Below are 25603 nucleotides of genomic sequence, written 5' to 3'. Positions count from 1 at the left end.
TTTTCTGGATTTTATTTCTGATATTCTATCTATCTATTCTATCTGATATCTATGTTAACATTAACCTACCCTTAAAATTATATGTTCATGTATTTGTCAGTGGGCATATGTTGCCCTATCTAAGTATATATGTTCCTCATCCTCTACCCATCCTGATTTATATATCCACCAACCTGGAATGTGTCCCTTGTCCTGAGCCCCATCCTGATATATATATTTCCCCCATTCTGGTATATGTCCCTTACACATAGTTCTCCCCTAATTCATAGTGCACCCCTTCTGAGAAAGAGATTCTCGAAACGCGCGTCAGGGGGTACGTTGTGGCAGCCTGGATCGTGGGTAACTATGTGTTCTCATCAGCTTAAACATGTCTCATGAATTTTTTTCTACTTTATTTCATGTATGACTATGATGTGCAGAGGAATATCTTTATATTAGGTTCCTAAGCAACTGTGCTTATCATATACTGCATCTCATTATTAAACTAGTTGTACCCAGCACCTTGTTATGCTCTTGGTCCAAATGCATATGCACTTTATCACTTGATCCACTTTTTAGCATTGTGCTTTTTATTGATTTATTTATGATGGGCTATTAGTGATGTTATATATACAAGTATTATTACTGTTGGACCTATTGCATATTTCTGCCCAATGTCTGCTTGTCCTTTTTGTATAATGTCATCCCTGTTTTTAATTATGTTTTAATATGGTTCAATAAAAATTACTTTTATATGATCTTTCTGGAGGACTATTTTTGTAGGTTGTCCTGATTCTCACAGTCCTGTTTGTAGTTTAGGGCATATTTGGTATGCTTCGTAGTATATTGCACAACTCATATTCATCCATGTAGTATAATGCATAGCCCATAGCCATTCATGTAGTTTAATGTACAGCCCATAGTCATCCATGCAGTATAATGCCCAGCCTATTGTCATACATATAGTATAATACATAGTCCATAGTCATCCATATAATATAATGCACAGCCCATAGTCATACATGTAGTATAATGTACTGCCCACAGTCATCTATATAATATCAGCCCATAGTCATCCATGTGGTAATATGGCCACTGACTGATTTAAAAATAAAAAAATACTGACCTTCCCTCCACTCCCCTGATGCTCATCGTCCTCTTCTGAACCCGGCAGCTTATTTCATTGTGCAAGCAGCGGGAGCGCATGACATCACTGCCATGCACCACCGGTCACGTGCACACTGACGTCAGCTGCTTTCCTCTGATTGGTCAGTAGCGCATATTGCCGTGCACGTACCCTATGGGTCTGTGCTGTGCAGTACACTTCAGCTGAATGTGCATCTGAGAACACACATCCAGGTAAAGTATTTGATGGTGGGTGAGGAGCCCGCCAGGCCAGCGACAATTGCAGTAGTTTGGCGTGACTAACATGCAGGATGCCAGTGTGAGGAGTCATATGGGCCATGCAATGCTCCTCTGTAAAATTTAATATGCAAATTACCTCTTTAGTGAGGAAGAGGACTTGAACTCTTGCATGACCTAGCAATTTTAAATGTCAATCAACCCTTTAATTTGAATTGCCACATGGCAAGGGATAAAAAACTAAATCAGTCTATTTGCAAACACATATTTTGGGATGTTTGCATATCACCTGTATTAACCCCTTAAGCCCCGAGGGTGGTTTGCACGTTAATGACCGGGCCAATTTTTACAATTCTGACCACTGTCCCTTTATGAGGTTATAACTCTGGAACGCTTCAATGGATCCCAGTGATTCTGACATGGTTTTCTTGAGACATATTGTACTTCGTTATTTGTAAAAAAAAAAAAAACAATAGAAATTTGGTGAAAATTTAGAAAATTTCGCAATTTTCCATTTTTGAATTTTTATGCCCTTAAATCACAAAGATATGTCACACAAAATACTTAATAAGTAACATTTCCCACATGTCTACTTTACATCAGCACTATTTTGGAAATAATTTTTTTTTTGTTAGGGAGTTATAAGGGTTAAAAGTTGACCAGCAATTTCTCATTTTTAAAACACCATTTTGTTTAGGGACCACATCACATTTGAAGTCATTTTGAGGGGTCTATATGATAGAAAATAACCAAGTGTGACACCATTCTAAAAACTGCACCACTCAAGGTGCTCAAAACCACATTCAAGAAGTGTATTAACCCTTCAAGTGTTTCACAGGAATTTTTGGAATGTTTTAAAAAAAAATGAACATTTAATTTTTTTTCACAAAAAATTTGCTTTAGCTCCAATTTGTTTTATTTTACCAAAGGTAACAGGAGAAAATGGATGCCAAAAGTTGTTGTACAATTTATCCTGAGTACCCATATACCCCATATGTGGGGGTAAACCACTGTTTGGGTGCATGGCAGAGCTCGGAAGTGAAGGAGCGCCGTTTGACTTTTCAATGCAAAATTGGCTGGAATTGAGATGGGACGCCATGTTGCGTTGGGGAGCCCCTGATGTGCCTAAACATTGAAAGCCCCCACAAGTGACACCATTTTGGAAAGTAGACCCCTAAGGAACTTATCTAGATGTGTGGTGAGCACTTTGACCCACCAAGTGCTTCACAGAAATTTATAATGTAGAGCCGTAAAAATAAAAAATATTTTTTCACAAAAATGAATTTTTCGCCCCCAATTTTTTATTTTCCCAAGGGTACCAGTAGAAATTGCACCCCAAAAGTTGTTGTGCAATGTGTCCTGAGTACACTGATACTCCATATGTGGGGGTAAACCACTGCAGAGCTCGGAAGGGAATGAGCGCCATTTGACTTTTCAATGCAAAATTGGCTGGAATTGAGATGGGATGCCATGTTGCGTTTGGAGAGCCCCTGATGTGCCTAAACATTGTTTTCACCTGCGATCATGTACCTCCTGTGCAGGTGTATGCATACAGCGCTTATGTTGGCGCTGCTCACGGTATGTACCTGGGTGTTCCTCACTCACCTGCTGGCAATTTCTCTTAATCAACCTACCGCTATTTAAGACTCCTTGACCTATTGCCCTGTACTTCCCCTGACGAAGCTGCGGCTAGCAGCGATACGCGTGGGGCCTTTCCCACACCTCTTGGATCCCGGGATCATCTTCCCTCATTGCTGACTGCTGACGGCTGACGGCCCACACCACGCACAGGACTACCTACTGGGTGTCTCATTCTTTACCCCCCTTTTGCTCCTCTGTTTACCATTGTGCCTTAGACCTTCATCTTCCTGGCACTTTTACTTTGGTGAGGTGGTCTTGTTCCTCTATTTTGGCCACTTTCCCCCTTTTTTTCCTGGCTGATTGGGGCCGTATTGGTGGCCCTAGCATTTCCAACAGCATAAGGGTACTTTATTTATTACATGGTTGTCTGGGGACGCCCAGACCTGCTGTATTTACTCATACCTATACATTGCTATTTGTTGGTTATTCAAATAGGGGGCTACACTATGCTTATATATGCATAGGATGCATGGCATCTCACCCTTTACATTGTAGGTTTTCCTCATATAATGTTCAATGTCCATTTTTTTCTAACATTATATTGGTGGTGTATTTTTTGCCTTTGTGATTTATCATCCGCATTTAGGCCGTCTCTTTATTAACATCTACCATGGGACCAGTGGTGTGTCTGTTGTTGTTATTTAACATGTTTTTATCTTTGTGCACTTGTCTCTGTGTTCAATAAATTATTGTTACATTTTGCTATTGAGATTGTATTTTTCTGGGTGTGCGCTCTTTATGCATGGCTTCTTTCCTTGTTTTTTTTGCAAACATTGAAATCCCCCACAAGTGACAGCATTTTGGAAAGTAGACCCCCTAAGGATCTTATCTACATGTGTTGTGAGAGCTTTGAACCCCCAAGTGTTTCACTACAGTTTATAACGCAGAGCCGTGAAAATAAAAATTTTTTTTTTCCACAAAAATTATTTTTTATCCCCCAGTTTTGTATTTTCTCAAGGGTAACAGGAGAAATTGGACTCCAAAAGTTGTTGTGCAATTTGTTCTGAGTACGATGATACCCCATATGTGGGGGGGAACCACCGTTTGGGTGCATGGCAGAGCTCGGAAGGGAAGGAGCGCCATTTGGAATGCAGACTTAGATGGATTAGTCTGCAGGCATCACATTGCATTTGCAGAGCCCCTGATGTACCTAAACAGTAGAAACCCCCCACAAGTGACCCCATATTGGAACCTAGACCCCACAAGGAACATATCTAGATGTGTTGTGAGAACTTTGAACCCCCAAGTATTTCACTGCAGTTTATAGCGCAGAGCTGTGAAAATAAAAAAATCTTTTTTTCCACAAAAATGTTTTTTAGCCCCCCAAAAATTTTTATTTTCCCAAGGGTAACAAGAGAAATTGGACTTCAGAAGTTGTTGTCCAATTTGTCCTGAGTATGCTGATACCCCATATGTTGGGGGTAAACCCCTGTTTGAGCACACGGGAGAGCTCGGAAGGGAAGGAGCACTGTTTTACTTTTTCAACACAGAATTGGCTGGAATTGAGATCGGACGCCATGTCGCATTTGGAGAGCCCTGATGTGCCTAAACAGTGGAACCCCCCAATTCTAACTGAAACCAACCCAAACACACACCTAATCCAAACCACACCCCTAACCACACCCCTAACTACAACACCCCCCTAACCCTAATCCCAACCATAACCCTAACCACACCCCTAACCCTGACACACCCCTAACCCTAATTCCAATCGTAAATGTAATCCAAACCCTAACCCCTAGCCCCAACCCTAACCCTAGCCCCAACCCTAACCTTAACCCTAGCCCTAACCCTAATGGGAAAATTGAAATTAATACATTTTTTCAATTTTTTTATTTTTCCCTAACTAAGGGAGTGATGAAGAGGGGTTTGATTTACTTTTATAGCAGATTTTTTAGTGGATTTTTATGACTGGCAGCTGTCACACACTAAAAGATGCTTTTTATTGCAAAAAATATTTTTTTGCGTTACCACATTTTTAAAGCTATCATTTTTCCATATTTTGGTCCACAGAGTCATGTGAGGTCTTGTTTTTTGCGGGACGAGTTGACGTTTTTATTGGTAACATTTTTGGTCACGTGACATTTTTTTATCGCTTTTTTATTCTGATTTTTGTGAGGCAGCATGACCAAAAACCATCTATTCATGAATTTCTTTTGGGGGGGCCTTTATACCGTTCCGCGTTTGGTAAAATGGATAAAGCAGTTTTATTCTTTGGGTCAGTACGATTACAGCGATACCTCATTTATATCTTTTTTATGTTTTGGCGCTTTTATACGATAAAAACTATTTTATAGAAAAAAGAATTAGTTTTGCATCGCTTTATTCTGAGGACTATAACTTTTTTATCTTTTTCCTGATGATGCTGTATAGCTGCTCGATTTTTTGCCGGACAAGATGACGTTTTCAGCGATACCATGGTTATTTATATCTTTCTTGTTGATCGCGTGCTATTCCACTTTTTGTTCGGCGGTATGATAATAAAGCGTTGTTTTTTGCCTCTTTTTTTATGGTGTTCACTGAAGGGTTTAACTAGTGGGACAGTTTTATAGGTCGGGTTGTTACGGATGCGGCAATACTAAATATGTGTACTTTTATTGTTTTTTTTATTTAGATAAAGGAATGTATTTATGGGAACAATATGTATTTTTTTTTCTTTATTTAGGAATACTTTTTTTATTTTTTTTACACATCTAAATATTTTTTTTTACTTTATAACATTGCCCCGGGGTGGGGGGGGCATCATGTTATAAGTTCAGATCGCTGATCTGACACTTTGCAGAGCACTGTGTCAGATCAGTGATCTGACATGCAGGGCTGCAGGTTTACCATCGCTTGCTCTGAGCAGGCACTGGTAAGCCACCTCCCTGCAGGACCAGGATGCAGCCCCACGGCCATTTTGGATCCGGGGCCTGCAAGGAGGAGAAGCTCGGTACAAGGTGAATACATCGCCTTGTACCGAGGGTCTCACGGAAGCCCACAGGGAGCCCCCTCCCTGCGCAATGCTTCCCTGTACCGCCGGAACACTGCGATCATCTTTGATCGCAGTGTGCCAGGGGTTAATGTGCCAGGGGCGGTCCGTGACTGCTTCTGGCACATAGTGTCGGATGTCAGCTGCGATAGTCAGCTGACACCCGGCCGCGATCGGCTGCGCTCCCCCCGTGAGCGCGGCCGATCCCTATTACGTACTATCCCGTCCCTGGGAATTAAGTCCCTGGTCACCTTGACGGGATAGTATGTCATATGGGATAAAGGAGTTAAACACAATTGCGGTTATACCTAAAACTGATATTTTTACATCTTATTATTTTACATTTACTGAAATAAAATAATTTTAATTAAATTTACATATTTTGGTATATTATTATATATTTTATTTTTCATTTACAGAAGGATTCTCAAACGTGAATAAAAATATGAATGAAGACTTCCTGTTAAACAGGTAAATATTATATTACTTTCTGTTTAGTAAGGTCTATAGATACAATTTAAGGCCAGAGTCACACTAAACATATGAGAGCCGTACAAGTGTAATGCGAGTCTCAAACAAGTGTAGCGCCCTCACTGCCGCAGGGCCGAGGGGTACCCGGTACCGGGCCTCTGAGTCTCTGCTCTGGGGTTGTCACGGTGGCTAGGCCCGGTCCGTGACCCTGCTGAGGGGCGTACAGTAATAGATGTGGATGATGATGGTGTAGTTGTGATATGCCGGTCGCAGTAAATAACGAGGACATCAGGTTGCAGTCTCTTTACCTCTTTACTGAAGATCTCTGGGTCCTCAATCCGGAATACGGTTAACCAGGCTGCGCAAGTCCGGCCGGTCCAATGGCACCTCCAGAGTTCTCTTTGCAGGTGGAAATCTGTGCCTTCCTGCTAGCGCTATGTGTTGTGGTCCTTCCCTGCTGTGCTTACGGAAAGTCCCCACAACTGTTGTGTCTGTTTCTTAAGTTCCCTCACAACTCGATTAGATGATGTTCTGCTAATCTTCCGTCCCTCCCTGATGTTACGGTTAGGACGGCACCCGTATGACGGGTAGGCTCGGAGCTCTTCTGGGACCCTAGAGTCGCCCCTCTCCACAAGTTGCCCCCTATGTCTTCGTAGGTGATTTAGGTGAGACAGCCCGCCTATGACTGACTGTCCTGCCGTTGGTTTGAAGTATTGCTTGAAGCTAGATTTATAAATACTTCTTCGGCGTTCCGGCCGCCGGTTGTGCGCCTCAGTAGAATGTTGCCTCGGTCTCACAGCACGACTCCTACTGGTATTCTCCTTATTGCTTTGATCTCGTTTCTCACTCAGCACAATCTATCTCGCTTCTAATCCTTCCTTGGGCACCGCCGCTATGCTGAGCAGGCACGGTCCCGTTACGTTCTCTCTAGTTGCCAGGCCTCTGTCAGGATCCCACCCCTGACAGGGACCCTACCGAATCTTCTCGCACAACACCCTCTGCCACAAGGTGTTGCCTGGTTCCAACCCAGTCAGCTTTCTATCCAACTTCCTGCCTGACACCCAGTTTTACCAGTATGTGAGGAGTGGCCTAATGAATAGAACCCTTAGCTCCCCCTGGAGGCCCGGCTGTGAAATGTATTGGTGTCTGTGATACCTGGTCAGATGAACTCCTTCAGTGCCATCAGACGTACCACAGCTCCCCTTAGTGGCGGAGCCACAGTACTGCAACGACCAGGACTCTGGGGCGCTGCACAAGTACAATCCAATTTTTCACACCTAGCATCCGATTTACATCCGAATGCAGTGCAATTGCTATCAAATTGCAATGCAATTTTAACATGAGCTTTTAGATAGAGAAATTCTCTGTCATTTACACATCGTTTTCAAAGGAAAAATTCATAAAAACATATACAGTTGTCCTCAAAAGTTTACATACCCCAGCAGAATTTTTGCTTTCTTGTCCTTTTTTCAGAGAATATGAATGATAACACCAAAACTTATTCTCCTCTCATGGTTAGTGGTTGGGTGAAGCCATTTATTGTCAAACTATTGCGTTTTCTCTTTTAAAATCATAATGACAACCCAAAACATCCAAATGACCCTGATCAAAATTTCACGTACCCCATTTCTTAACACCATGTATTGCCCCTCTAACATCAATGACAGCTTGAAGTCTTTTGTGGTAGTTGTGGATGAGGTTCTTAATTTTCTCAGATGATAAAGCTGCACACTCTTCTTGGCAAAAAGCCTCCATTTCCTGTAAATTCCTGGGCTGTCTAGAATGAACTGCATGCTTGAGTTCTCCCCAGAGTATCTCAATGATATTGAGGTCAGGAGACTGAGATGGCCACTCCAGAATCTTCACTTTGTTCTGCTGTAGCCAATGACAGGTCAACTTGGCCTTGTTTTTGGTTCGTTGACATGTTGAAACATCTAAGTACGTCCCATGTGCAGCTTCCGGGATGATGAGTGCAAATGTGTCTTCAGTATTTGCTGATAACGTGCTGCATTCATATTTCCTTCAACTTTGGCCAAGTTTCCTGTGCCTTTGTAGCTCACACATCCCCAAAACATCAGCGATCCACATCCGTGTTTTACAGTAGGAATGGTGTTCCTTTCATCATAGGCCTTGTTGACCTCTCTCCAAATGTAACATTTATGGTTGTGGCTGTTGAGTCCTCTCCGTCCCTGGCTTCCTGGATGGGATCCAAATAAATGACACGCAGCACAAAGGTTGTGTGTTCATACATAGGGATGGCCTCAGAGCACGCCTCTCCTCACTGGGCACGATCCCTTCTTTATATAGATAAAAAGTTTAGACATTTTTCAGACATGCGCATAAGCGCTCATATTTCATAATCACTTACAAAGCAAGTCTATTCTAGTGTAGAGTTACAATTATTTGGTATGTGGATAAAAAAGCTACAATTTCAAGGAGGAATGCGCGCGTGATTACTAACAAAACAAAGAAGATGTCAAGTTTGCAGAAATATACTTCTTGCTGTATCTATCAGATTTCTCAGGAGGAAGACAAAATGGATTCTTTGGTTCAGTCTGATCTCTACAATTCCCCCCTTTGACATATTCTTTTTATATATTACCACAGGGCCAAAGACAAAGCCTTTATTTTTGGTATTACACATATATACGCTTATATTTTAATAAGAGAATCAAATCTAGTAGTAATTCTTCTATCGCAAATTATTTTCTTCTTTAGCAGTATACTAAAATATAAAAACAAAAATTAGTACGGTAATATTAATTAGAATCACTAGAGGATAACATAAGAATAAAGAAGAAAATTTATACTCTTGCATCTATTACACAAAATTTATCTGTGCATACTGAGATACCCTTGAGCACAATCTTGAATAATACATATATAATTACAATAATTATAGCTATATGTATTATGCTCTGCATAATCCCAGCAATCCACCCACTGATCCCTCTGAACCAGTTGGCTGGGTTAAGAAATGAGAAGGTATCAGACCACCAGCTATCCTTGTTCTGGTCATTGTCTTTGTCATACTGATCTCTGAGCCGTTGTACGTCTTTTAATTTAAATGTCATACTCATAATACTATTCGGGTCTATATAATGACAGCAGGTGGGTCCAATGATTTGACACATACCCCCTTGTGAGGCAGTTAGGTAATCCAATACCAGAGTATGTTGGTTGATGACTATTATAAGCTGATTCTGTACAGCTATACTAGTGTTTAGTATATCCAATATATCCCAAATTTGATCATCTAGATAATCCGTGGCTCTAACTAATTTATCCCACATTTGTGTTAACATAGGATAAATAAAAATGGTACTAGCAATTTTGTTAGAAATTCCCATCTGTACTATATGTGGCCTTCCCGAAGGACGTGGTGAATTGTCTGCAGCTCTTTTATACAGTGTGTGCTTGGGCACGGCTTGCATATTCACTTGTTTATTTGAAATTATGAAAGTAGCCGGGGTTAGGCGTCCTAATGTACAAGTACCCTTTATACCTACGGGAAGCCATTTATATGCTCCTTCTCCGCATATCCAAAATGTACCTTCAGGCAGATCCCATAAAGCTGAGTGCTGTAATACCAATCTATGAGCCAAATCCACAAAACTAGATACATTCTGAAGCATACACCAAGAGGGTTTTTGTCCCAAAGGACTACAGTACCCGGCTGCGGGATTCCCACATACAGGCATTCCTTTGACATACTCATCGGATTCATTACAAATCAGGTTCCCTGGCTTACTTGTACAACTGTTTGCATCACCTTGGGGGAACAACTCAGAATGTTCCCATTTTCTATTATGTATGTATCTTTCCAATACTACAGGTTTAAAAGCATCAGAGGAAGGGACGGTTGTACTGAAACTGAGCTGTAGATTTTCTGTGGGGACCTGTCCTAAATCAGTTAATCTAGTCTTATCTCTAGGTACCCATTTTCCTCCCCTGAATGCTAAATATTGTAGATGTGTATTACTCCCTGAGAGATTACCCTGCCACCAAGGAAATTCTACCCATCCCACAATTGGTATGGCGATTGTAGTATTCCACAGCCTAGTATTACCAGTTTGGTTGTTGGCCAGTTTGTCTGAACAATCAGGCCAAGCGAATATTTCTTCTGCTGACACGGGAACTGCTAGAAAAGGTATACTTGTAGCTGATACTGGTGAATGGGTACAGATCCAACAATCTGCCAAAGGTTGCATATTATTTAACAAATCATGCACTAATTTTCTATGATGTTGTACGAATCTATTGTTCAAAGGGGTTAGAGAATTTAGTCTTTCCCATGCCTTCGTTGTGGTTAATACTATTAACATCAATATCATGAGTTTTATACTGCTCTTTTGCAATGGCTTGCATGTATCCATGATGCCTTTCCTTCAAGCTTGACTGATGTAGGTGTTGTCAACAGGACTTGGAAGGGTCCGTCAAATCTTGGTTCAAGAGCCTTTCTGGTGTGTCTTTTTACATAGACTTGATCACCTGGTTCCAACTTGTGACTTCCTTCAGTGTTGTCAGGATCTGGAAGGGAAGCAAAAACTTGTGCATGCACCTTAGTTAATTGTTTCTGAAGATTTTGTACATAAGAAGTCAATGACTCAATATTTAATACAAGTTGTTGTGGAAAATAACATCCTAAATTGGCAGTCCTGCCAAACAAAATTTCATATGGAGACAGTTTAGTCTTACCCCTTGGGGTATTGCGTATTGAGTACAGGGCCAGTGGAAGGCATTCTGTCCAAGGCTTTCCTGTTTCAGCCATGGCTTTCTGTATTTTTAATTTTAAAGTTCCATTCATGCGTTCCACCTTACCAGAACTTTGAGGATGATACGGAGTGTGTAACTGACTTTCAACACCCAACATTTTCAGTACATTTTGAAATATTTCTCCAGTAAAATGAGTACCCCTATCTGACTCGATCACTTCAGGGAGACCGTAACGGGGTATCAGTTCGGCAACTAGCTTTACAGCAGTGTTTTTAGCTGAAGCCTTCCGAACTGGATAGGCCTCTGGCCACCCTGAGAACATGTCCACACACACCAGCACATACTCATACCCATTACTTTTTGGCAGCTGGATAAAGTCTATCTGTAATCGCTGGAACGGGTAGAGAGGTCGGACGTGGTGCTTCATAGGGGTCTTTGTTGTCTGTCCGGGATTATGTGCCAGGCATATAGCGCATGCAGCACAATAGTCTCTTGCATAGTTGCCAAAACCTGGAGCCAACCAGACTTGCTTTGCCAGCAGTGTCATTACATTTGCAGACACATGAGTAGGGTGGTGCAGTCCACCAACTACAATCGGGTACCAGGCTCTAGGTAGACATATTAGTCCATCTTTCTTCCAAATTCCTGCTTGTTCTTCTGCCCCTTCCTTTTTCCACCTGTCCCTCTCCTCTTCTCCTGCATCTTCCTGTGCTTGTCTTAGTCTATCTTCAGTATTTTCTGTGGGGTTTACAGTATGGACCTGTTGTAAGGGTTTAACTGCCGCTGCTTTGGCTGCTTTGTCAGCCCTATCATTTCCCCTAGATTCCCTAGTGTCGAGTCTCACATGTGCAGCTACCTTAATTACTGCTACTTCTTTTGTTTCTTGTGCAGCCTCTAAGATCTGTTTGATCAGAGAAGCATGTTTTACAGGTTGTCCTGACGCTGTCATGTAACCTCTAGCTCTCCAGATTACTCCAAAATCAAACACAATACCATGTGCATACCTAGAATCAGTGTATATATTAGCTGTCTGATTCTCAGCTATTTTTAGTGCTTCAATCAATGCTGTTAGTTCTGCTTCTTGTGCAGACTGTTTCGGTGGAAGCGGTTCTGCTTTGAGAGTTTCAGATTCTGACACAACTGCATACCCTGTATGGAAGTTACCTGTGTCATCTGCAAACCTACTACCATCTATAAACAGCTCTAAATCTGGATTTTGAAGTGGTGTTTCGGATACATTGGGTAAGCCTACCGTTTCTTGTAAAATGAGCTCTGTACAATCATGTGTGTCTGTAGGGAAAAAATTTGCGTGTGGATCAGTGTCCTTATTCCCCCCTTCAGACTCGAGAGGTAGCAGTGTTGCTAAATTAAGAGTCTGAAGCCTTGCAAATGTGATAGTAGAGGGGAGCAGCAAAGAACACTGTAGCCGCAAATGTCTGGCCATGGAAATGTGTTTTGGTTGGACCTGGTTTAATATCCCATAAACATCATGTGTAGTTTGAACTGTGAGTGGATACTCTAGGACAATTTCTGATGCTTTGTCCAACAATAGTGAGACAGCAACAACTACACGTACACAGGTTGGCGCTGCCCTAGCTACTGGATCTAACCTTGCTGAAAGATATGCAATTGGTCTTTGTTTCCCTGCATGCTTCTGAGTAAGAACTCCTGTAGCATGAGAATCAATTTCTGCAGCCATAAGCTGAAATGGTTTGGTGTAGTCTGGTAGCCCTAACGCTGGAGCTGAAACAAGGGCATCTTTTAATTGTTGGAACGAAATCTGACCTTCTTTTGTCAACAAATAAGGTTCACTTTTTACACAGTCATACAGTGGTTGCATTAGTTGACTGGCATGTATAATCCATTGTCTACAATGAGACACTATTCCTAGAAATGCTCGTAGCTGTTTATGATTTCTAGGCTCATTCATCTGTCTTATTGCTTCAGTTCTTTGAGGTGTAAGATGCTTTTTACCTTGAGAAATGCAATGACCTAGAAAGACCACTTTGATCCGACAAACTTGTAGCTTTTGTCTATTCACTTTACACCCTTCTTTTTCTAGAAAACATAGTAAACTTACAGTGGACCTTTCTGCGGTTTCTAGATCTGGGCAGCAAAGTAGTATGTCATCCACATACTGCAAAATTACTACCTGTGGTTCAGGTTCAAACCTCTGAAGGACTGTTTGTAGGGCATTTGAATAAAGAGTAGGGGAGTGTATCATTCCCTGTGGAAGGCGTGTCCACGCCAACTGTTTGCCCTTAAATGTAAATGCAAACAAATGCCAACTATCTTGGTGTAAAGGAACCGAGAAAAATGCATTTGAAAGATCTATTACAGTAAATACTTGAGAACTGACTGGTATCTGTGATAATAACGTATGAGGATTGGGTACAACTGGGGTGATTGGATCTAGAACCTTGTTTATTTCTCTTAGATCATGTACCATACGATATTTGGGTGTAGAACTCTTATCAAGAGTTCTCTTCTTGACTGGATACAGAGGAGTGTTAGCAGGTGATTGTATCTCTACCAAAACTCCTTTCTCTCTGTATTCCTCTATCTGTTTTGTAATCGCTAGTTCCTGTTGGGCACTCACAGGGTATTGTCTGAGCTGTGGGAGAACAGTTCCTGGTTGCACAGATAATTTTACAGGAGAGATATGCAATAATCCCACATCAGTGTCACCCTGTGCCCACAGTGTTTCTGGGATCATTGAGAGGTCTAGATCTGTGGTGTATTCTTTCTCTTCCGTAAAATCCTCAAAAGCCTGAATTCTGACATATTGTTCTAATGATTCTGCATCATCAGGGATAGTCAACATAACTGTGCCATCTTTCCTAAAATTGATATTAGCTTCTAATTTCTTTAGGACATCAGTTCCCAACAAACATGTTGGGGCACCTCTGGCATACAAAAATCTGGATGCAAAACATTTAGGTCCTAATGAGACCTCTAGGGGCACAGTATATGGCAGTGTTCGAATTACCCCATCATAACCCTCAGCAAAAGTTGTTTGTTGTGAAATGTCTTCCGGGTTTGGAAGAAAATCTTGATTCAAAATTGAGGAAGTTGCACCTGTATCTATCAAAAATGGAATCTCTCTCCCCCCCACATTCACCTGAATCATAGGCCTTCTAGCTGGTAGGGAAGTTTGTAACACATCGAGTCAATCTGAATCTGGTATGGGACCATCTATGATGGTAGATTTCTGCTGGTTGTCCATTTGGGGAGGGTTATTTCTGGGAACAAATTTGCCTGACTTTATATCTGCCAACTTTTTCCTGCACTCTTTTTGGAAATGACCTGGCTTTTTGCAGTAATGACAAGGAAAATTGTGTCTTGCTCTCCCTCCTGTTGTGTTTGCTTGCGCTATTCTGACAGGCTTATGATTTTCTCTTAAATCCAACTCTATCCCTACGGCTTTTTGCCTAGCCAAGTGTGGGTCTTCCAAGGTTCTCCAATCAGGAGTTGCGGCCTTAAGTTTCTCCTTTACTTTTGGAGACAATCCATCTATGAAGGTTTTTGTAATTAACCTCATCATTCCTGGAGTGGTCAGATCTATTCCTTCATCTCTAAAGCTATTTTCTACCCCTAGATAATACTCATCTACTGATTGACCAGGTTTCTGAGCCACCACTCCCGTTGTTCCTCTCTGCCTCTGTTTCTGCCTCATGAAAATTATTAAGTGGTCTACAAACTGATTGCCTGATTCTACCGTTTGTAGGGCACCTTCTCCTGCTTGTCCTACTTGTCCTGCCTGTCCCACTTGTCCTGCCTGTGGCCTATGTCCCTGTAGATATGCCAGTAACTCCTGGAAGAGACCAGGAGTCATTTTCATTCTACATAATTCCTCTCCATCCGCCCAGACTCCTGCGTGAGTCTGCACAATTTGCTGTATATATTGTGCAAATCTGACTGGAAACTGAGTGGGGTCTGGCGCGTTATGCAAGAGAGACATACCTTCAGCAGGGGACCAAGGGAAATATTGCCGTGTGTTATGGTAGTGGGTTGCCATTACTCCATTGGCGCCAGCTTCTCTAAAAGGTCTAGGTACAGTCCTTATAGGTGCAAGTACCGTATTGTGTCTAGGTGCGCCACAAGCTAAACAGTCATTTCTCCAATCTGGATTTTGTTGTCCACAGTGTGAACATTCCCATCCTCCTACCCCACTAAGATTGGGATACAAGGCTGGAAATTGTTTTCCTCCTTCTGCTCCTCCAGATGGTACAAATGATTGGGCATTTGGATCTAAATAAGAAGGTGGAATACATCCTTTCCTTCCTATAGACCATTTGAAAGTGTCTGGATCATATCTCCAATTTTCCTCTCTTGCTGTTTTTGAGACTTTTATCATGCAGTGCACAATATCTTCCCACCCATTATCTTTAACTATTCCTCCTCTTTCTTTATTTACTCTTTCCCATTCTGTACTGAACATAAGTGCTTCTGAAATTCCCAATTTTTCTCTTACCCTTCTAATCTGTCTTCTGACTGTCTTCCCACATCTTTCCTGTATGATATCTGCTGCTTCCACTTGTCCTAAGACAGTTTTTGTCTGTTTATTTCCCATTTTTCTTTTCAATATTAGCTATGACTACCCTAGGTGACGTTTGGACAACCACTTACTCTGTGGTGATGTCTCGTTGCCTTCTCTCCTAGGGAGCTAAAATATTGAAAGGCTCGTCTGCTCCGTTTCTTCTAATATGCAGGACGTACTTGAGTGCTATTGCACATGCAAACAGACTCAGCAACACCATACAGATCACAAAACTTTCTGTCTCAGTTAGCATACTTGTCCCAGGCTCATGAAACCGCGTCCTGGGCTCATTCTATCAAACCTTATCCAGAAATGAAGGAGGTTAAGCACTTAATGAATAGTCAAGCATGGGCGGAGGTCTCCTCGAAAGGACGCAAGCACATGACCCAGTTAGGCTGACTTCCGTGTATAAGGCTTATACCCCAACTATTTCGGCTTATTTTCTACGTACTTTTGCTCTTCTTTCACAACATGCCACAACCTTCACACTGTTCACACACTGCCAGGGACAGGACTTATAAATCTATACAATATGGTAACCCGAGTTTTATAGGTATCTACTCACTACTAGACTAACCCAGCGTGACACGGCTCATAGAGATCTTTCGGATAATACAGGGCAGATAAAAGAGAACTAATAATGTCTCTTACCTGGCCAGGTTTTTCAGTTCATTTGCCGTCCATTATCCCAGATCTCCGTTGTCCGTATCCACAGGTGAATCTTGAGTAGATACTCTCGCCTCGGGTCCCTGTTCGGGCGCCAAAGAATGTTGAGTCCTCTCCGTCCCTGGCTTCCTGGATGGGATCCAAATAAATGACACGCAGCACAAAGGTTGTGTGTTCATACATAGGGATGGCCTCAGAGCACGCCTCTCCTCACTGGGCACGATCCCTTCTTTATATAGATAAAAAGTTTAGACATTTTTCAGACATGCGCATAAGCGCTCATATTTCATAATCACTTACAAAGCAAGTCTATTCTAGTGTAGAGTTACAATTATTTGGTATGTGGATAAAAAAGCTACAATTTCAAGGAGGAATGCGCGCGTGATTACTAACAAAACAAAGAAGATGTCAAGTTTGCAGAAATATACTTCTTGCTGTATCTATCAGATTTCTCAGGAGGAAGACAAAATGGATTCTTTGGTTCAGTCTGATCTCTACATGGCCAAAAAGTTCACTTTTGGCCTCATCCCTCCAAATTACCTTGTTCCCAAAGTTTTGAGGCTTGGCTCTGTGCTGTTTTTCATATTGTATGCCTCCTTATTGTGCATCTTGATACAGCCATATCGCTAGTTTTCAGAGAGTTCTGTATTTCAGCTGATGCTATTTGTGGGGTTTTCTTTGCATCCTGAACAATTTTCCTGGCAGTTGTAGATGATATTTTTGTTGATCTACCTGACCGTGGTTTTGTTTTTACAGAGCCCCTGATTTTCCATTTGTTAATCACAGTTTGACACTTCTGACTGGCATTATCAATTTCTTGGATATCTTTTTGTATCTCTTTCCTGTCTTATACAGTTCAAATACGTTTTCCCATAAATCCGTTGGCAATTTTTTTTTTTTCCTCATGACTCACAATGAGGCCGGCGTCACACTCGGCGTAAGACAATACGGTCCGTATTTTACGGCCGTAATACGGCCGAAATACGGTGAAATGTTCCCAAAATAGTGATCCGTAGGCAGGGTGTGTCAGCGTATTTTGCGCATGGCATCCTCCGTATGTAATCCGTATGGCATCCGTACTGCGAGATTTTCGCGCAGGCTTGCAAAACCGACATCTAATGGATTTATGTGCTCAAATGTTCGGGAAAACATATATACAGTGTATATATATATATATATATATGTCATTGAGACACATATATATATATTCTGTATTTAGATTTCATTCAGCGCGATATGTGTTAAAAGCCGGTAATTCAATTGCCGGCTTCTCATTTCTCCTGCACAAACCCGACAGGATATGAGACATGGTTTACATACAGTAAACCATCTCATATCCCCTTTTTTTTTGCATATTCCACACTACTAATGTTAGTAGTGTGTATGTGCAAAATTTCAGCGCTGTAGCTGCTGAAATAAAGGGTTAAATGGCGGAAAAAATTGGCGTGGGCTCCCGCGCAATTTTCTCCGCCAGAATGGTAAAGCCAGTGACCGAGGGCAGATATTAATAGCCAGGAGAGGGTCCATGGTTATTGGCCCCCCCGTGGCTAAAAACATCTGCCCCCAGCCACCCCAGAAAAGGCACATCTGGAAGATGCGCCTATTCTGGCACTTGGCCACTCTCTTCCCACTCCCTGTAGCGGTGGGATATGGGGTAATGAAGGGTTAATGCCACCTTGCTATTGGAAGGTGACATTAAGCCAGACTAATAATGGAGAGGCGTCAATTATGTTAGAGGGAAGAGTGCCAGGGAGGCTAGTCCTGATCTGGCACACCCTAACAAGTTTGCTAAGTTGGCAGATGAGGGGGGTGCCAGTACAGGGGTAGCACTGCTGCAGCCAGGCATGTCCTCTGAAAGCCGGAGGAGTGACTGCTCCAGTAAGGAGGGAAAAAGGAGAGCAGGGCAGGCCAGACAGGTGCTGGTAGTGGGGGACTCAATTATTAGGGGAACAGATAGGGCAATCTGTCACAAAGACAGGGATCGTCGGACGGTGTGCTGCCTACCTGGCGCTCGAGTCCGACACATCGCTGATCGGGTGGACAGATTACTGGGAGGGGCTGGTGAGGACCCAGCGGTCATGGTGCACATTGGCACAAATGACAAAGTTAGAGGTAGGTGGAAGGTCCTTAAAGATGATTTCAGGGAATTAGGCTGCAAGCTGAAAGCAAGGACCTCCAACGTGGTATTTTCCGAAATACTGCCTGTACCACGTGCCACGCCAGAGAGGCAACGGGAGATTAGGGAGGTTAATAAGTGGCTCAAGAATTGGTGTAGGAAGGAGGGGTTTGGGTTCCTGCAGAACTGGGCCGACTTCTCAGTTGGCTACAGGCTCTACGCTAGGGACGGGCTGCACCTCAATGGGGAAGGTGCAGCTGTGCTGGGGGAGAAAATGGTTAGAAGGTTGGAGGAGTGTTTAAACTAGGGATTGGGGGGGAGGGTATTCATTTTATAGGAGGGGAAGATAGTGCAGATAGAGACCTGGGCACAAATAAGGAAGTTGGGGGTGGCGGTGGCATGGGGGGTGGGGTTAGAACAGTTAGTAATTTAAGAGCGAATAGAGGTACAGAGAGTAACATCAAGTGCATGTATACTAATGCCAGAAGCCTCGCCAACAAAATGGATGAATTAGAACTAATGTTGTTGGAGCATAATTATGACATGGTGGGGATATCTGAGACGTGGCTGGATGAGAGCCATGACTGGGCTGTTAACTTGCAGGGCTATAGCCTGTTCAGAAATGACCGTACAGATAAGCGAGGGGGTGGGGTGTGTCTGTATGTAAAATCGACCTTAAAACCCATCCTGCGTGATAATATAGGTGAATCTAATGAAAATGTAGAGTCTCTGTGGGTGGAGATAAGGGGAGGGGGAAAAAATAATAAATTACTGATAGGGGTTTGTTATAAATCTCCAAAACTAATGGAAGCAATGGAGAATATCCTCGTAAAGCAAATAGATGAAGCTGCGACTCAAGGAGAAGTCATTATTATGGGGGACTTCAACTACCCTGAAATAGATTGGGGAACAGAAACCTGCAGTTCCAGCAAAGGTAATCGGTTTTTGACAACTATGAGAGACAATTACCTTTCACAACTGGTTCAGGACCCAACAAGGAGGGGGGCACTGCTAGACCTAATATTAACCAACAGGCCAGACCGCATATCAAATATAAGGGTTGGGGGTCACTTGGGGAATAGTGATCACAAAATAATAAGTTTTCATGTAACCTTTAATAAGATGGGTAGTAGGGGGGTGACAAGGACACTAAACTTCAGGAGGGCAAATTTCCAACGGATGAGAGAGGATCTTGGTGCAATTAACTGGGACGATATCCTGAGACACAAAAATACACAAAGAAAATGGGAGACGTTTATTAGCATCCTGGATAGGACCTGTGCACAGTATATACCGTATGGGAATAAACATACTAGAAATAGGAGGAAACCAATATGGCTAAATAGAGCTGTAAGGGGCGCAATAAGGGACAAAAAGAAAGCATTTAGAGAATTAAAGGAAGTAGGTAGTGAGGAGGCATTAAATAAATACAGAAAATTAAATACATTATGTAAAAAGCAAATCAAGGCAGCAAAGATTGAGACAGAGAGACTCATTGCCAGAGAGAGTAAAAATAATCCCAAAATATTCTTTAACTATATAAATAGTAAGAAACTAAAAAATGACAGTGTTGGCCCCCTTAAAAATAGTCTGGGTGAAATGGTGGATGAGGATGAGGAAAAAGCCAATATGCTAAATGACTTTTTTTCATCAGTATTTACAAAAGAAAATCCCATGGCAGACAAAATGACTAGTGATAAAAATTCCCCATTAAATGTCACCTGCTTAACCCAGCAGGAAGTACAGCGGCGTCTAAAAATAACTAAAATTAACAAATCTCCGGGCCCAGATGGGATACACCCCCGAGTACTGCAGGAACTAAGTACAGTCATTGATAGACCATTATTTTTAATCTTTAAAGACTCCATAATAACAGGGTCTGTACCACAGGACTGGCGTATAGCAAATGTGGTGCCAATATTCAAAAAAGGGGCAAAAACTGAACTCGGTAATTATAGGCCAGTAAGTTTAACCTCTACTGTGGGTAAAATCCTGGAGGGCATTCTAAGGGATGCTATGCTGGAGTATCTGAAGAGGAATAACCTCATGACCCAGTATCAGCACGGGTTTACTAGGGACCGTTCATGTCAGACTAATTTGATCAGCTTCTATGAAGAGGTAAGTTCCGGACTGGACCAAGGGAACCCAGTGGACGTAGTATATATGGACTTTTCCAAAGCTTTTGATACGGTGCCACACAAAAGGTTGTTACATAAAATGAGAGTAATGGGGATAGGGGAAAATATGTGTAAGTGGGTTGAGAGCTGGCTCAGGGATAGGAAACAAAGGGTGGTTATTAATGGAGCACACTCAGACTGGGTCACGGTTAGCAGTGGGGTACCACAGGGGTCAGTATTGGGCCCTCTTCTTTTTAACATATTTATTAATGACCTTGTAGGGGGCATTCAGAGTAGAATTTCAATATTTGCAGATGACACTAAACTCTGCAGGGTAATCAATACAGGGGAGGACAATTTTATATTACAGGATGATTTATGTAAACTAGAAGCTTGGGCTGATAAATGGCAAATGAGCTTTAATGGGGATAAATGTAAGGTCATGCACTTGGGTAGAAGTAATAAGATGTATAACTATGTGCTTAATTCTAAAACGCTGGGCAAAACCGTCAATGAAAAAGACCTGGGTGTATGGGTGGATGACAAACTCATATTCAGTGGCCAGTGTCAGGCAGCTGCTACAAAGGCAAATAAAATAATGGGATGTATTAAAAGAGGCATAGATGCTCATGAGGAGAACATAATTTTACCTCTATACAAGTCACTAGTTCGACCACACTTAGAATACTGTGCACAGTTCTGGTCTCCGGTGTATAAGAAAGACATAGCTGAACTGGAGCGGGTGCAGAGAAGAGCGACTAAGGTTATTAGAGGACTGAGGGGTCTGCAATACCAAGATAGGTTATTACACTTGGGGCTATTTAGTTTGGAAAAACGAAGACTAAGGGGTGATCTTATGTTAATGTATAAATATATGAGGGGACAGTACAAAGACCTTTCTGATGATCTTTTTAATCATAGACCTGAGACAGGGACAAGGGGGCATCCTCTACGTCTGGAGGAAAGAAGGTTTAAGCATAATAACAGACGCGGATTCTTTACTGTAAGAGCAGTGAGACTATGGAACTCTCTGCCGTATGATGTTGTAATGAGTGATTCATTAATTAAATTTAAGAGGGGACTGGATACCTTTCTGGAAAAGTATAATGTTACAGGGTATATACACTAGATTCCTTGATAAGGCGTTGATCCAGGGAACTAGTCTGATTGCCGTATGTGGAGTCGGGAAGGAATTTTTTTCCCCATGGTGGAGTTACTCTTTGCCACATGGGTTTTTTTTGCCTTCCCCTGGATCAACATGTTAGGGCATGTTAGGTTAGGCTATGGGTTGAACTAGATGGACTTACAGTCTTCCTTCAACCTTAATAACTATGTAACTATGTAACCTATCCATTATTAATCCAATAGTACGAAAGGGTTAAAAAACACACACACACATGATTTAAAAGTTTTTTAATGAAATAAACACAGCGGTTGTTGTAATAATTTATTGTTCTCTCAATCCATCAGGAACACCCTCGCTTGGAAAAATAATAAACGCACAAGATACATACCTTCTGGTGAACCGTCTCGTCCCACGAAGTAATCCATCTGAAGGGGTTAACTAATATTACAGGCAGGAGCCCTGCTAAATGCAGCTGTGCTCGTGCTTGTAATTCCCCAGCGAATGAATGAAATGTAGGTCATTGACCTACATTTCCTTCAGTCGCGGTGATGCGCCCCCTGGTGGATGTCCTCATATGACCTGGAGCGTGGGAAAAAGTTCCCAGGCTGCAGTTCATGAGAACATCCACCAGAGGGCGCCTCACCGCGACTGAAGGAAATGTAGGTCAATGACCTACATTTCATTCATTCGCTGGGGAATTACAAGCACGGAGCACAGCTGCATTTAGCAGGGCTCCTGCCTGTAATATTAGTTAACCCCTTCAGATGGATTACTTCGTGGGACGAGACGGTTCACCAGAAGGTATGTATCTTGTGCGTTTATTATTTTTCCAAGCGAGGGTGTTCCTGATGGATTGAGAGAACAATAAATTATTACAACAACCGCTGTGTTTATTTCATTAAAATACTTTTAAATCATGTGTGTGTGTGTTTTTAACCCTTTCGTACTATTGGATTAATAATGGATAGGTGACATAATTGACGCCTCTCTATTATTAATCTGGCTTAATGTCACCTTCCAATAGCAAGGTGGCATTAACCCTTCATTACCCCATATCCCACCGCTACAGGGAGTGGGAAGAGAGTGGCCAAGTGCCAGAATAGGCGCATCTTCCAGATGTGCCTTTTCTGGGGTGGCTGGGGGCAGATGTTTTTAGCCACGGGGGGGGGCAATAACCATGGACCCTGTCCTGGCTATTAATATCTGCCCTCGGTCACTGGCTTTACCATTCTGGCGGAGAAAATTGCGCGGGAGCCCACGCCAATTTTTTCCGCCATTTAACCCTTTATTTCAGCAGCTACAGCGCTGAAATTTTGCACATACACACTACTAACATTAGTAGTGTGGAATATGCAAAAAAAAAGGGGATATGAGATGGTTTACTGTATGTAAACCATGTCTCATATCCTGTCGGGTTTGTGCAGGAGAAATGAAAAGCCGGCAATTGAATTACCGACTTTTCACTAACAGCGCTGCGTATTTCTCGCAAGTCACACTGCTGGTCCGTGTGGAATCCGTATTTTTCTCGCCCTCATAGACTTTCATTGGTGATTTTTTTGCGCAATACGGTGACAAACGCAGCATGCTGCGATTTTGTACGGCCGTAGAAAGCCGTATAATACTGAACCGTAATATACGGCTAATAGGAGCAGCCCCATTGAGAATAATTGTGCCGTTTATTTTGCGAGTTTTACGGACGTAGTTTATGCGCTCATACGTCCGTAAAACTCGCTAGTGTGAGGCCGGCCTTAGTGTTGAGCGATACCTTCCGATATTCAAAAGTATCGGTATCGGATTGGATCGGCCGATATCCAAAAAATATCGGATATCGCTGATACTGATACCCGATGCCAATACAAGTGAATGGGACACAAATATCGGAACATAAATCAGCCCTTTCTGTCCTTCTATATGCTGTTCTATATGCTCATTATTAATTGGACTATGGTGGACAGGTAGTATACGGTTTATTATTTTACGTTTTTTGCAGGCGCTGAAGTATGGTAAGTATGGTGAAATGAAGAATATTAAAATACTTTTTCCTAATGTGTGCATGTTTTATTAACCCTTTTCTTCCTATTGGATTAATAACGGATAGGCGTCTTACTGCCGCCTCTCCATTATTAACCCAGCTTAATGTCACCTTACAATAGCAAAGTGACATTAACCCCTTATTACCCCATATCCCACCGCAACACGGGAGTGGGAAGAGAGGGGCTAAGTGCCGGAATTGGCGCATCTTACAGATGCGCCATTTCCGGGGCGGCTGCGGACTGGTATTTGTAGCCGGGGGGGGGCCAATATCCATGGCCCCTCTCTAGGCTATGAATATCAGCCCGCAGCTGTCTGCGTAGCCTTTCTGGCTATAAAATATAGGGGGACCCCACGTCATTTTTTGGGGGGGTCCCCCTATTTTAATAGCCAGTAAAGGCTACGCAGACAGCTGCGGGCTGATATTCATAGCAGGCTACAAATATTGGCCCCCGGCCATCAGCTTTCCCCCTCTGGCGCAGAAAATTGCGCAGGAGCCCACGCCGTTTTTTTCCTTTTTTTTTTTTTTTTTAATTCAACGCTCATAAAGGCCTCTTTCACACTTGCGTCGGTACGGGTCCGTCGCTATGCGTCGGGCCGACGTACCCACGCACGTTGTGAAATTTGTACATGACGTGGGCAGCGGATGCAGTTTTTCAACGCATCCGCTGCCCATTCTGAAGTGCGGGGAGGAGGGGGCAGAGTTTCTGCCGAGCATGCGCGGTAGAAAATGGCGGACGCGACGGACAAAAAAAACATTCACTTGAACGTTTTTTCGTGCCGACGGTCCGACAAAACACAACGGATCCATTGCATGACGGACGTGACTTGTGGCCTTCCGTCGCAATCCGTTGCTAATACAAGTCTATGGGTAACAAACGCATCCTGCGAGCATATTTGCAGGATCCGTTTTTTTCCACGGATCCTGCTATGAATATCAGCCCGCAGCTGTCTGCGTAGCCTTTACTGGCTATTAAAATAGGGGGACCCCCCCAAAAAATGTTGTGGGGTCCCCTTATATTTTGTAGCCAGAAAGGCTACGCAGACAGCTGCGGGCTGATATTCATAGCCTAGAGAGGGGCCATGGATATTGCCCCCCCCCGGCTACAAATACCAGTCCACAGCCGCCCCGGAAATGGCGCATCTGTAAGATGCGCCAATTCCGGCACTTAGCCCCTCTCTTCCCACTCCCGTGTAGCGATGGGATATGGGGTAATAAGGGGTTAATGTCACCTTGCTATCGTAAGGTGACATTAAGCCGGGTTAATAACGGAGAGGCGTCAATAAGACGCCTATCCATTATTAATCCAATTGGAAGAAAAGGGTTAATAAAACACACACACATTAGGAAAAAGTATTTTGATATTCTTCATTTCACCATACTTACCATACTTCAGCGCCTGCAAAAAACGTAAAATAATAAACCGTATACTACCTGTCCGCCGTAGTCCAATTAATAACAAGTGTCCCACGATGATCTCCCCTATAGAACAGTGATATTGGGTGATGTCTCTGCTCTATAGGACCCTCAGTGACACACTGACAGGAGACAATGGCTCCTGCAGTGCATCACTGAGGTTACCTGAGTTCAAAGTCTCACTTTATGGCAATTGCTGCCTGGGAAAATTTGTCAGCCAGCAATGCCATAAAGTGAGACTAGGGACTTTTTTTTTTACAGCGGCAGAGGAATACAGTGGAGGAAGGATACCTTCCTCCCGTCATTGTGTTCCTGGAGCCCCTGGAGAGCGGTTGCAACAGCTGTTGCTGCTGCTCTCCACGGGAGATCGTCATGGGACACTCGTGGATTTCTGCAGACAGGGAGTATATTGGTTGTTTGTTTTTTTCATATTTTTTACAGATGACACTG

General features: G+C 42.7%; 1 protein-coding gene across 2 annotated transcripts in view; it reads left to right on the top strand.

Annotated features, from left to right (window-relative positions):
- Window positions 1-25603, top strand: part of PDE4DIP (phosphodiesterase 4D interacting protein) — a 1987893-nt gene that overhangs the window by 1222399 nt on the left and 739891 nt on the right. For both annotated transcript variants that reach the window (XM_077276217.1, XM_077276216.1), the window contains one exon: window positions 6373-6424. In XM_077276217.1, coding sequence (XP_077132332.1) covers window positions 6373-6424 — 52 coding nt within the window. The remainder of the gene's footprint in view (window positions 1-6372; window positions 6425-25603) is intronic.

Source organism: Ranitomeya variabilis, chromosome 8 (assembly GCF_051348905.1).
Source record: "Ranitomeya variabilis isolate aRanVar5 chromosome 8, aRanVar5.hap1, whole genome shotgun sequence".
NCBI lineage: Eukaryota > Metazoa > Chordata > Amphibia > Anura > Dendrobatidae > Ranitomeya > Ranitomeya variabilis.
Note: the sequence above shows the minus strand (reverse complement) of the source record. Positions and strands in the feature narration are given on the sequence as shown.